The sequence below is a fragment of the Numida meleagris genome, chromosome 2 (assembly GCF_002078875.1).
Source record: "Numida meleagris isolate 19003 breed g44 Domestic line chromosome 2, NumMel1.0, whole genome shotgun sequence".
Lineage (NCBI taxonomy): Eukaryota > Metazoa > Chordata > Aves > Galliformes > Numididae > Numida > Numida meleagris.
The window spans coordinates 83,188,784-83,202,680 of record NC_034410.1 but is presented as its reverse complement, the minus strand read 5'-3'; the positions used below and the strand labels follow the sequence as shown (position 1 = coordinate 83,202,680).

Genomic DNA, 13,897 nt, shown 5'->3' with positions numbered 1-13,897 from the left:
GTCACTGGGAAAGTTTTCCTTAAAAAGAAAATAAAAGAAAAACTAAAAATTCGGTGAGACCTTTACAAGTGGACTCTTTGAAAATGTACATACATTAGGTGAACAGGACTGACCCCTTACATCATTAAAGCCTGAAAGAACAAAGGAAAAGTATATGGAAGACATGTTTTTACAGTATTATGCTGGTCGTATGCTTTTACTGTTCCACGGTGTACTGTTTTGATATAGCAGTGACCCTTCTTTAACCAAAATTTCAGGTTGTGGGTCCGTGTACCAGATGTCAAGTAATCTGCATTGATCAACAGTCTGGGGAACGAAACAAAGAATTTCTGCAGTCTCTGTCTGCTGCCAGAGGTAAAAAGGTCAGTACATTGCTCTAGAAGAGCTGCGCAGAAAGATGTAGTGCATTGCGTGTGTAGTAGAATACCTGCTGAGAGAGTACTCACTGTTAAGTTCTTAAGCATTGTCATTTGTTTTTTCAGCCAAAAGAGGTTGCATTTACAACCCAGATATGATATGGTTTATTTCCATAAAATGTTCCACACTTTTTATTCAGAAACTGACTATTAATGTGCATTATTTTCCACTATGCTTGCTTTTATTCAGTATGTACCGCTTTACAACATGATTGTTTGGGTCTTGAAAAAATATGAGACAATGTGTTGATGTCATTCCAGAAGAGAAATGTGCAGAAAAATCACAAAGTGCTTGTGATTATGCAATTAGCTCTTGAGACTAAACATTACTCTTGCTGAGAAAAAAAAGGCTAAGGAAACCCTGAGCAGATGTGAATATAGTGGAGAGGGATTGATCAAGAAAGTGAGTGAGGAATACTCACTTTTGGAACACAGGTTTGAAACACAGGCATTGGTTTGGAGTTGCTGGGTTTCCTCAGGCTGTATTACTTCTTGGAACTGAGAGTGCTCAGACAATGGCTAGGCAGTTTGGCACCCCAAAAGCTTCACAAATCTCAGAAGTATTTTTTAGCTGAAAATCCTTACTCTGAATTCACTGATTGCTGTTAAGCTTCCCTTGTAAAAGGAAAGGCAGTCACTGCCAATAGCCTCGCCAATAGCAGCCAGACACCAGAGACTGTGCACACCACAGAGACAGAGAAATAACGAACAGGTTGCAAATTATTCACCCAAACAGTGCACAAACAAGTTACAAATAATGCATTTTTTGTTTAAAAACAAAACAAAATCGATTTGTCTCAGTGACTCACTAAGCAAACAAAGAGTTACACGTCCAATGATTGTTATCCTTGGGGAATAGCCCCGCCAGCTCCATCCTGGAGCCAGCTGCCTAGTGCAGAGTGAGGTGGGGAGGGGGGAGCAGGCCAGGGCTGCCTGCCGGCCCCGCTTCCTGCTGGCCTGAGATGACTTGGGGCTGCGCAGCAGGCTGGCATCCAGATTGCTGCAGCACATAGCAGAGAATCATAGAATGGCTTGGGTTGGAAGGGACCTTAAAAGACCATCTAGTTCCAACCCCCTGCCATGGGCAGGGCTGCCCCCCAGCAGGTCAGGCTGCCCAGGGCCCCATCCAATCAGGCCGTAAATGCCTCCAGGGATGGGGCACCCACAGCCTCTCTGGGCAGCCTGTGCCGGGACCTCTGCACCCTCTGAGAAGGTGAATGTTGTGTTTGAGATGAGAACCTGATCATAGTGGGTAGCCTGAGGGCGAGACTTCTCCAGGTCACGGTGAACTGCAGCTGGAACATCTGGTACACTTTCTGGGTAGGGATGCTGCCCAGCTGTCACATGGAGCATGGAGGGCTTCTCTCCTATGTGGGTTGTGCTAGATTATAACTGAAAGCCTCTGTAGAAGAACAGTAATATGTGTTTGGTGACCTCTTCAAGTGACAACGACACCTTCTCAAAGACAGAGATTCTCAGGAGAGGTACAGCATCTTCTGCATGTTTCCCACAGCAAAGATGAACTTCTCTTTGGTTCTGATTAACTCTGGCAATGCAAAGACTTTCTTGTCCTAGAACCACGTGGCTCATTCATACAGAATTAAGGCAAAGAAAGCAATCCTGCCTCTTGAGAACCTGGTGTCAAAAAAAAGGAGCAGGGCATGGCAAGGTGCTGCAGAGCACAGTGCTGCTATTCACAGCAGAGCAGTGATCCGCTTCTCTCAGCGTGCAAAGATATCCACACTGCAAAGAACAAGGCCATCAGCTCTTTATTTTTCCCAGCCTTCAGCCAAAGATTACTCTCAGAATTGCTGGCAGAACAACTCTTGTGAACATGCCCTACTCTGCAAAGGGCCAAGTCTTCTGGGTATGTCTGACAGCCAAGCGAGGTAATTTGAACTGAGTGGGTCTGTGAAGACCTCATAGCCCATCCCTCCTCCAAGTAATCTGTGGGGTGATGGTCACCAGCTGCTTATCAGTCAGCAGCACCTGAGGACTGTGGCATCTGCAGTGTGCTAGGCGGAGCTGGCAGAGGAGATTCATCCAAACCATTCACAGTACATAGTGGGGAGGGAGAAACATCGAGTTCCTGTGGCTTTGCTAAATTGCAGAGCTAATCCTTTGGTGACTTATGCCTGTAGCAAATGCTTTTCTGTTGAGAATTCATCTACCAGACATCACTACTTTATATTTTTTTTCATTAAACACAGATTCAGTGAAGGAATTTATCACTGCTTGTTCTCAGCTGTCAGTAACACAAATTGAACTACAACAAACATATGCAACAGGTACAATTTAAGCTAATTTCCTGGTACGAGGGTAACCGATATTTTTAAAGGGCCATTGTAGTTGCTTGATTTCCAAAATGTTAAGGGTACTACACATGTGAATGGATAGTGAGTCCTGCACGTTTATTAAGAGAGCCGGCGGTGAATATTTATCATTTTGCTTTGTTTATCCAAGAATACCAACCCATGAAAATACACTGTAATCTATCAAGTTGGTAGCCCAAACTAAAGCATTGCCAGTGAACTTCAATAATGACATAAATAAAATAAGGCTTGTAAGAGGTGGTTTAATATTTATTTCTGAAATGATATTTTCCTCCACTCCTCTGATACTCTGAGTATGTTATGCTCCAAGCTGAAATATTGAGGCTTTGAGTGGATGGATTATTGCTGAAAGTCAGAACCAGCTACTGTAATTAGCCACACAAGCAGTTTGTGTGTTTCCTAATAAGCATACAGCACAATGATGAAGCCTAGCCAACTACTTTCTACAAAACCTTTTTTTTTTGCATTGTTTGAAATAAAATGCAATCACCTCTGCAAAGCGAACTCAAATTCTTCTGCCATCAGTTCTGAAGAAACATTCATTAAGAATTCCTTCTGTAATTTTTGACTGAGAAGGAAAAAAAAGAGCTCTCCTTCTATGGCAGAGCTCTCTGTTACGGCAGGAGGCTCCAAAAGGCTAGATAACTGCATTAACCAAATACTGTAAAAATAGCCACATGCTGTTTCACATGCATCACCACCTGATGCAAAAGGAACACAAGCAGAAAGGAGAGAACACTGAATTCTTGCCCATCCTCTGTGTTTTTCAGATGCACTTTAATGCTAACAATAGTGGAAGCCTTGTGGGTAGATTTGCAGCAGTGCTATGAACTGGGACTTGCTGTCAAGGTAGCGAAGGGAATAGCATTAGCAGTCTGCCTCAGCGTAAGTATATGGATAGCTGTACATCAAGTGAAATCCATTATGTTTGCACATGCCTTTCTACACTGAAAGGTTTGTGCTTTTTCCTGTGGGTGTTGATCCCCTTTTATGTATCTCGTTGTGCCTGGGAGAGCTTTCATCCCTGCAGAATTAGATGCAGCTCCTTTGGACTGCTTACTGAAACCTTAGCAAGGAGAGCAAATGAATTCTCTTATCTCATGCATCGTTTTGCTTTACACTGTGCAGTGCTTTCTGTCCAAAGATCGGGAATGTTTGCAAACACTGACATACATAATTAGTAGACCTCTGAAATAGTATGGTTCTCTTTTGTAAGGGGTGGCTGAACTGGGAAATTCATTTATTTATGGTGGAGAGCAAAAGCAGATCAGTTCTTAGTAAAACATTCTGATGTCCAGATATTTTCAGTAAAACAAGATGTTTGGTGCCTTTTTGGGTACCAAGTTAAAACTTCTTTCCAACATGAAAAATCAGCACGTCAAAAGTAAGTGCTTCCACTCCCCTATTGTGTGAGATTTTACTAATTTTTTGTAGTGAATTTTGGTGAATCCAGAGCTAAAAAACCTTATTTACATTAAAAAAAAAAAGAAAAGAAAATAATTAAATCATGCAGGTTTAATAATTGCATCTTCCACACCTTTGCATAGGAGGGAGGTTATGCTATAGGAATGAAATGAGCAGAAGTGAACAGGTGAATTTATCTGTTGATAGAAAGCAGCTGAGAGCTATATCCGGGGGCAAAATCCAGAGCTCATCCATCCAAAGCTAAGTGTTAGCATGCAGTATCGCTTATATGCTCGTTACACCTTCTAGCAGGGCACTTTCCCCAGCAGATGCTAGTCTGAATTAACCAGTTGCTTAGGAGCTGTATTTTAAGGGAATCACATCGCATCCTGTGTCAGGGGTAGCACCTCACATTTCATCCTTCAAGAGGAGATACTGTGCTCAGGAAATTTCTCAATCAGTAAATATCCAAGAAGTGCGTATTTTTATTGTTGCTCCAGTGAATGTATTTGAAGCAGCATGCAAGAATGACAGCATTTCATTATTCCTTCTTTCAGTGTGATTGACCATCATATGATTTGCTGTTGGCAAGAATAAGTACGTTTTATCTGTTTATTCCAGCAGTGAAGTGTTGCCGTTTTACTGATGGGGCAGCTTTACATGAAGCTTAAGAGCAACAGGAAGAGCCCTTACTGCCGCCTGTGTGGACAGAGCGGCACAACTCACAGTCCGGCCATCTGCTCTGGGAAAGTTGTGTGCAGAATAGATGCCCTTGAAGTCAGGAGAGGGTAGTGACAGCAGAGAGAAATTATGCAGTTCATCATAATGACTCTGCAAGCTGTAATCTCTGTGTCTAAAAGTCTCTCTTTTCAGCTCTGAAATTGGAGAAAGGACAATTTTCTACATTTTGTCTTTCTCTTGAAACAGAGCCCACATAGCAGGATGCACAGTTTTTGTGGTTGTTTTTTGGTTTTTTGGTTGTTTGGGTTTGTTTGGTTTTTGCTGAGTCAACATTTGTAATTGCTAGAAAAGCAAGGAAATTTACTTAAGAGATACAAAATCCATTTCTGGTAATTACAGGCTAAATTCTGCTCATTCAGAAAATAAAGATATCAGCAGTGCAAGTGATATTACAGGAAAACCCTCATCCAAGCAGGCCTAATAATGAATTAAATATACCATCAGTATAACATCACCTTGAAAACTCCTCAGGCGTCATCCAGGCTTAGAAGTCCTAAGACTTAGATGCCCAGTCGGAGTAGAGAAATACTGATGACCAGCATTAAAACAGCATTTAAGAGCTGCTGTAGATAAAATGTATTGATGTGTCATTTCTCAAATAATCATGGAGGGTTTAAATTGCTTTAAGAAAAAAAGTCTGGTTAAATGGTTCAGAGCAACAGAAATAAGGCAAATTAAATTATCCATAGTGAACAATCTGCCAAGATGTATTTTAGTCTTCTTTTAAGATGAGTCAAAATATCAGTGCCCTAAATACATGTTGAAAATTCTCATATGTGAAGTTAGTTGATTAACACTGATGTTAAAATATCTTTCCTGTTTGAAATGTAGTGTAGAATAGACTAATATTCATTTTTCAATATTTGTTTTATGATTACCTGATTTTTTACAGCAATTAAATTATGGCAACTATCATCTTTACATTAGGAAATTAAACCCAGGATGTTAGCCACAAGGGTGGAAAAGACAGCATTTATGTCCATCGAGAAACCACAGCTCGTCTACAGAGAAGAGAAAAACAAGAACAGGCTAATATGTTCTTCAAGATTTTAGATGAAACTGTTACTAACTTAACATTTCACTGTTGTGGTTGTTCCAACCCCGTCACTGTGCTGTTGGATTGGGACCCTGCTGTGCTGTGGTCATATCTCAGCACTGCATTCTGGAACACTGACCACAGGATCTACCCTACATCCACCAGCATGCGCCTCATTGCAGGCACCAGTATCAAAAAGTGTCATTAGTAGCATAGGCCTGATCAGGCCCAACTCATGCCACATATATGTGGAGTACTCGTGAGATGAAAGAATAGTAGAAATAGCCAGAAAGTATCTATCTGGGATCTATCTTAGTGTTCAGGATTACAAATGAAAAGAGAAACATGCTGAAGCAACGTTCAGATAGATCTCTGCTTTATAGCCTCGCTGTTACGTGAGAGTAGGCCTCAGCCTTAAATCTCAGTAATTCTTCAAAGACTAAAAGCTGTTTCATGTTACCTCATTTCTGTATCTTTATTTAATTACATAGTGCAAGAACCGGAGAAAACATACTGCCTTCATTTTATGTCAGTCAAATATGCACCCTTAGATTCAGCTAATACCTTTGGTTATCTTTAATTTGTTGCAATTCCTTTTATGTAGTTTATTTTTTTAAACCTTCTGTAAATGTAATTTCCTCAGTTTCAGGATCACTGATCTAAACAATGGCAATAAATGTAATCAGGTAATGGAGAAGGATGATAGAGTTCTGCTTTAAAAATGTGTTTGTTCAGACATACCAAATGGATCGTGTTTGCTTTTTTATTTCATTTACACTTGTGAGTGACTGATAATTGAACACTTCAGCTGTAGCCTACGAAAGCCAAATACTTTTTATTCAGACCTGTAAAAAATTGGCAAGATAATTGGATTGGAACCTTGGAAACTTGGATTTTCAAGTTCTTCAGTTTGAAGAACAAAGACATTCTGAAGTCTACAGTTCAGTTTTGAACTTAACGTGGTTTTCAGCATTCATTTACTTCTTACTTTATGTATTAATTATTCTCTTGTTGTTTCTGATTGTTCTGAAATGTTATCCTGATGTTGCAAGACTGTTTCTTGCTACACATTTCTATATTCTCCACGCGTAGGTAATAAGACCACAGAAACACACCAAATGTCTTACTGTGACATTTCTATGTCAGAACCAGCTGTTCACAGCTCTAACTGTAACATCTAATGTTACTGTGTGCTTAAAATCAAAACCATCTATAAGAGTGCAGAAGCTCAGATCAGGTTTTCAGTGCCTGCAAGGGCTTATGGTCAGTAGGGGAAGTAGTTATCCTGCTTCCTTCTTCTTTATTATTCAGCAATATGAGGACACTTACATGAATATTAGAAACAGGTAAGATGGCATCACAGCTAATGACAGATAACAAGTGGCAGTCCTAATAAAACATACTTTCTGAATATTTTCTGTAAAATACGCTAAAATATTGATAAAAACGAAGGGAAATTCATCAAAGCTAGACAAAGTTCTTTTAAAAAGTGAATAATTCATGGTAGGAAATGCAAGACTTTTCCTCGCTGCTTGAACATATATGTCTTCTGGGTGCTACCTACTCTTTATTTGTGAAAATGGATTAACTATATTTGTCAGGAAGCCAGAAGAGTTGTTAATTGAGTGTAAATTACATATACGATACTAAGGAGCCCATGATGAAATACTATGTTATTTAGCCACTTATTGAAGGTATTCTTCTTGAGTAGCATGGGGTAAGCTCTCATTTACCAGTCTATTATAGTTAATTAGTTAAAATAATCTTAGTTATATTAAGCTCACACATACATCCTTATTCTTAAAGCAGTATTGTTTTTCTAAACATACCTGGTTTATGAGATCCTCTGTAGATCTGATTCCTTTAGCATGAGCTGCATCTCACTTAATATTTTGCTTTTTTCAGACAAACTTTGGCATATACCTGATGAACCAGCCCTTGTGCTCATCCCTTCCAGATATTTTATCAGTTGGATCTGAAGTACTTCCAGTGTTGAAGGAGAATACAGAAATTCAACGCCCAGCATTCAGTGAAGAAAAATATTCAGGATAGGTTCCCTGGCAGAGATGAGACATATATGCAACTCAAAAAAAACAAGTCAGTAGTCAGTTATTCCAAAAGAAAGAAACATCTTCCACTCATTTGCTTCTGGTTTGAGTCTTTTAGTTTTCTGCTTGCAGCAAACTTTATCAGATGGCAGTACCCTTGATAATTACACCTCACCTACATGTTTTTGCTTGTGATTAGGTTATGGCAGCCATAACTCTATTTTGCTCAATTGCTTCAGGATGCAACAGGCTTGATCAAGTCTCAGTAGTGGATGACTCCCAAAACAAGCCCAACATTGTTGTCAGAAACCCACATCTAAATGAATGAAAGTAAACACAAAAATACCCTACTACTTCCTTATGCTGCTTTGTGAAAACCACATTTGGGAGAGAGGACACAGGCCATGCTTTGTGAATGTTGTGGGTGGGGAGGGGATAGTGGAAGAGTGGTGAGAGAGTAGCAGTCCTTTCAGCTTTTCACAGTGATGTATAGACAGTCTGAGAGCACAGGAGAACAGGGAATTTGCATTGGGAAATCTATGTCATCCTCCTGGGAAAAGGTGTCTTCAAATGCCAGAAAGGCACAAAGCTCAGTGAAGACTCCATATGCCTTTACAAAACACATTCCTGTGAAGCAATTTCATCCATTTGATCTGAATGTCTTTTTCTCATTCTCACTTGCCACTTTTACATCTGATCTGTTTCAGGTGATGACTTCCCGCACACTTGCTTCCTTACATATTTGTGGATGCTGGCACATTTTTTTCTAATTACTGATTTATCAACAAATATGGGCATTTCTATACAAACTTTGCTTATGATCAGCAATCTCAAATGGCTAAAATGTTGAAACGTCACCTTGAGGGAACTCATGAAATGGATGCTTGAAAGCATCCATTGAATGCTTTTCCATCCTGAATAGGTGGAAGGATGCTTTTTTCTTACTCCTGGTGCTTGTTCCTAAGAATTTGATAATATCCTTCTTAGAAGGTTTTTGAGTTCTTTTCTGCTCTAAACATGACTGATGCTTTTTGATGGTCTAAAAGCTGGGACTTCATCTGATATATCAGTTCTGGAGAAAATAAGTAAAAAATAAAGCCACACATTAAATAAATAAATAAATAAATAAATAAATAAATAAATAAATAAGGGAAGAAAAACAAAACATAGGAAGTCAGTGTAATACAAGACTAAAGATACTGAGGCCGGGTGTTTTATGACCCCCAGCATGTGTCCAACCAGCCACATGGCAGTGTCATGCTTCCAGGAAGTCCTCCTGGAAAAGGAAATTCCCCTGAATTGGGAAGGAAAATTTTTGACCCCATTAAAAGCACTGTCAGGACTCTCATCCAGAATGATTTAAGTCTTCCTTGGGGCGGTTTGGCTCAAACTGTGTGAAAGCACTTCTGGCTGAGGCAATCCTTGAGTTGTTTGAGTGTGGCCCTAGAGGGGAGAAGGCAGCTTTGTGAAGGATTTGGTCAAACAGTCGTTCTGAAAAAGGAGCCATCATCTCAGGGCACCATACAGTGGGAAAAGGGAAGTGCATTGCCCAGTGTGTGAATCAGAATTCAGAAGGTAGACGAACTTTTTTCTTTTCTTTCTCTCTCTTTTTTTTTTCGGTTCTTTTGAAGAACTGGTTTTACTCACTTCAGCTGGAACAGACTGTTATTAGTTTCTCGGCAAGGCTTTGTAATGGAAATGAGGAGAGACGCTATCTGTTTCTTACAACCCGCCATAAAATACATGGAAAGAGAGAAGTGTTTTATATGTATGTAAACTGAGGATCAGTTTTGAGAGTTGTGCCTTCTGCTTCAGAGCCCAAGCCGTGCTCCTTGATGTCTGCTTTGAAAACCAGGGGTTTTATCTGTCTAGTAGTCGATTATCTGATGTTGTAATGAGCAGGCTTTTTGGAACCTTGAAAAGCAGCTTCCTGGTATCTGAATCTCTTAACTGTTTCACACTTTGCCTTTCTGTTATGCAGAACTTTGTTTTGTTGGATAGAAACCCAGTGCAGCTCTGGCAAATTTAGTATGAAAAGACCTGCTGCATAGTGACCTTCAGGTGATCTCTGGTGCTTTTCTCTGTCCTCTTCACCTCACCACCACCTCATTTGTTTAGAATGGCACAGAAGTTAGATGAGGAAATTGAAAGCAAACCTCAGTGAGCTCTGTTTTACTTGTCATTGCATTTACTGCAAAATAAGCCACTTTGGTATACAGTGATTTGACAAATACTGTTTGTAAATAGCCTTAATGCAGTGTATGATAACTGAGAGTGAGAAGATTTGAACTTTTAAAATGTCATGCTTGGTCCTTCTGGCCTATTATTTACCAGCAATTGCACTTTTTCTCTCCTGTGGCCCAGTAATACTAGATCAAGAACAATTCTGACATTTTACAGGGGAAAAAAATATTTCCTCCAATGTATGAACATTCTCATTAGTATATTCTGTGCATTTCCCAGAATGAACATCTTTGTGCTGTAGTGATGGGAAATGTCACAATGTTTCCGACTGATGGAAGAGGCATAAGGAATCTTTCATCTCAGTGAAGAATAATATTTCCCTTCTGTTAAGTGTAGTGTCACCGCCAGTCTTTCCATCAATGAAGACAAACTCTTCTCAGTGTGAATCTTTGTGGAAAATCTTAAAGCAGGAGGAGTCATGTTTAAATGGCATGCACTGGAGGTTTTGCAGGAAAAATATCCCTCCCATAATGTGAAAAAAAGTCAAAGAAAGGAAAATCTTAGCATCATACAAACCACAGTACTGCGCAAGTGAAAAGAGCATAAACACTTGAAAACACTGTGTATATTAGATAGGAATATTATATGTTCTGTAAGGGAGTCACTGCTCAATGTTCAGAGTATATAGAAAAAAAACAATTTCAAATGAATACAGACTCTGAAATTCTCTCCTTGCTGCAAAATTAAATCTTTGGATTAATTGCAGATATATATTTCCTTTCTATGAATGAGAAATGTACTGAATACAATATTTCCAGAGTGCTATTTGTAGAAAGTCCTCTACATATTTGAAGCTTGTATTTCCTTGCAATGAATTATTCAGACACATTCCATATTCTGTGGGACTTAACTCCTCAGATCTCAAGGCAAGAATGATGATTATTGCAAGTTCTAATAACAGCCAAGAGGCTGGAATCACAGAACAGAAATTGGCATTCTTAGAAGAAGCCTCTGAATTGTGTTCAGTGATATGAATGTGATAATCCAGACACATTATGATTTATACATTTTTGATAGCATCCTTCAAAATGTGGTAAAAAATTTTGGTCACCCTTCTGTCAAAATCATGTACAAATCGAAAGTGACGATTATTGATTGTCATTCATACATTATGGAGATTATGCTCTGCATTTCTTCTTCAGACTGTTTCCTAACTTTCTTGGAAATTAGACCAATAAAATACTGATAGCGCTTGGCATGTGACCAGTAGTGCTTGCATTCTTTCCCTTTGAGCTCATGAGATGCTCAGCTCTGTGTGGAGGCATTGCTGGGCTCACTGGGTGAGTGTGACTGTAACCCAGTAGGTGGGTGGCTCCTATGGAGCTGAAAGATGTGCGTCCCTATCTCCATGCTGACACAGCCATCATGAGGCAGCCACCTCAACAAACATGGACTGAGGAGAAGGGAGAAGGCTGGGTGCTCCTCCCCTTTGCTGGGCATGTAAGCTAGTGGGTTCTGCAGGCAGGTGTCCTTCCTCGGGCCATCGGCACCTCAGTGCAACATGGGACTTCGTAAGAAGAGATGGGAACACCCCAGAATAAGTCATCGGCAGAGAGGTGCCTCTTAAGCAAGGTGCCACTTAAGATGCCTCTGTTCCTTTCACGTCAGCTCAGTGTGATCACAGCTGTGGGTTGCTCTCAGTGGAGAAGGGCAGGTGCCCTGCGTTGGGAGTGACTCACTCAGGGCAAATACAGACACTTGCCACCAAGAATTGCTCAGGGCTTTCTTGGATACCCAGAAAACATGACACAATATGAGACATTAGGGGATTTTGTTTAGAAGACACAAAAGAAGTGGCTGGTACAATGCTGCTGTTATTTTGTCACTGATGTGTCTTTTTTTGAGTTACTGTTTGCCAGCTAATTAATAGACAGATATATGTATTGGTGAAGGTTGATAGTATAATCTTAATAGAGCTGCTTCATGGAGAATTTGAAATGACACTGATCTCAAAAGTAGAGCCACTTGTTTTGCATGGCACATGCACAGCCTATAATTAGGTGGACTTCTATGTCAATCCCAGTTTCTGCAGGGATTCAATCTATTCCAAGCATGCAACCAAAACTATTCAGCACACCTGGATTCAGCAAACCTGGATGTCAACATCAACTCATACTAGATATAAGCAGTATGTTCCATCTGTGTGCCCCTCTCATGCTTTCTGCTGCTTTTCAGAGGTAAGTCTAGATTAAAGTACTCTGGCTGGGATTTGCAATGCAGGAATGGCTCTTTAGTCCAGAAGTGGAACCAGCCTTCAATTTCTGAAAGGGCTGTGTTTCCCATAAGTCTGCGTTTGAAAAGCCAGCCATGACCGAATGTTAAATCTGCTGTTTTCTGCTACGTATTAGAGATGGCTCAGATAAAGCTGTTGAAAGTACGCAAGTTACTATTTCCCAAACCAAATGTAGAAGACTGAAGGTGCTGCACTGCTGGACCCTACTCACTTCCACAAATGAAGAAATCTCTGAGGTATCCATCATTGTCTTCATGGATGTAACTGCCTGTGGGCTGTGTATCAGATGTTTGTAATTTCACTGGTTTATCCAAATGCTGTGGTCTAATCCTCGGAGCCTTTGTATTTGGTGCCACATTCAAAAAATTTATTTTAGCAAATCCTTTGATACTGAAATGAAATTGAATTTGCCTGGCACCAAATGTTTGTCTTTATTCTGTTTTCAGGAACAAGAATGCACAATTTATGTGTTTGAGTTGATAGTCAAATCTCAATGTAATGATTTAAAACAGCTGAAAAGAAAAAGCTCTCGTCTGAGTTGGTTTATCTATCAGTCAGTACCTGTAAAAAGCTGCAGCGTTCCTCAGTAATTACTACAACTGCCTTGCAAATCAGAAAAAAGAACTAAGCTACAGGAATGAGGCATGAGGAATGAGGCATCACGGGATCACCCCACCTTTTTTATCAGACCCACAGTAGGGCAACAAAATGGCTGCTGTCTGTGCAGGCAGAAACAGGCCTCAAATGTGCAAAATTGCAAAATTAAGTTTTGCAACACAGCTTTATACCACTCTCTTTCATCACACAATATGGAGCAGCTTACAGCAGGTAGCTGGTTGAAATCTGAGCAGCTCCCAGGACCGCAGACCCAGGTCCAGGCCCTGTGCTGCTCTCTAGACAGTGCGTGATCCATTCCCGTGTGCCCCACTCAACATTTTTCCCAGGGATGCTGTCTGAAAATAGCCGCTGCCGGCCCCTGCTGCAGCGCATGGGTTGCATACCATGGCCAGAGACACTTAGACAATTAAATCCAATAGCCGTCACTAATCTAGCTTGCTAAGCTCAAAGGGCTTTTAGTTTGCTAGTTGTGCATGATTTTATGTTAGGGAAGTACTTTGTCAAGTTCTCATGCTATTTTATGTTGTCTGGTACTGACATAATGAATTTGTTTGGTATTCATTCAGTCTCCCATGCCTTTCTTGCTGGCACGATATGGTAATTCGGAACTATTTATGAACAAAGAGAGGAACATCTCAGGAAAAGGGAATCTGACATTTCATTGAGTGGGTAACCTGAAACAATTGGTTACATTGGCCCAGCAAGATTGAAGGCTATGTGTGTTTATTAGATATATATTCTGCTTCAAATAAGAACATGCAGACTGGGAGAGTCATTCTACATCCTGCTGTATTTCTTCTACTTTCTTCTTGTTATTGGCCCCT

At 40.2% G+C, this 13,897-nt stretch overlaps 1 protein-coding gene across 2 annotated transcripts in view; it reads left to right on the top strand.

Annotated features, from left to right (window-relative positions):
- The window catches only part of MOCOS (molybdenum cofactor sulfurase), a 221,339-nt gene extending 209,914 nt beyond the window's left edge, over nt 1-11,425 (top strand). Inside the window, exons 14-16 of one of the 2 annotated variants that reach the window (XR_002435508.1) lie at nt 258-362; nt 3,520-3,634; nt 7,836-7,968. Coding sequence is in view for 1 of the 2 variants with exons in the window: in XM_021388068.1 (XP_021243743.1) it covers nt 258-362; nt 7,836-7,982 (252 nt within the window). In the remaining variant the exon portion in view is untranslated. Of the gene's footprint in view, nt 1-257; nt 363-3,519; nt 3,635-7,835 lie in introns of both variants that reach the window. The other variant, XM_021388068.1, reaches the window with a different exon arrangement.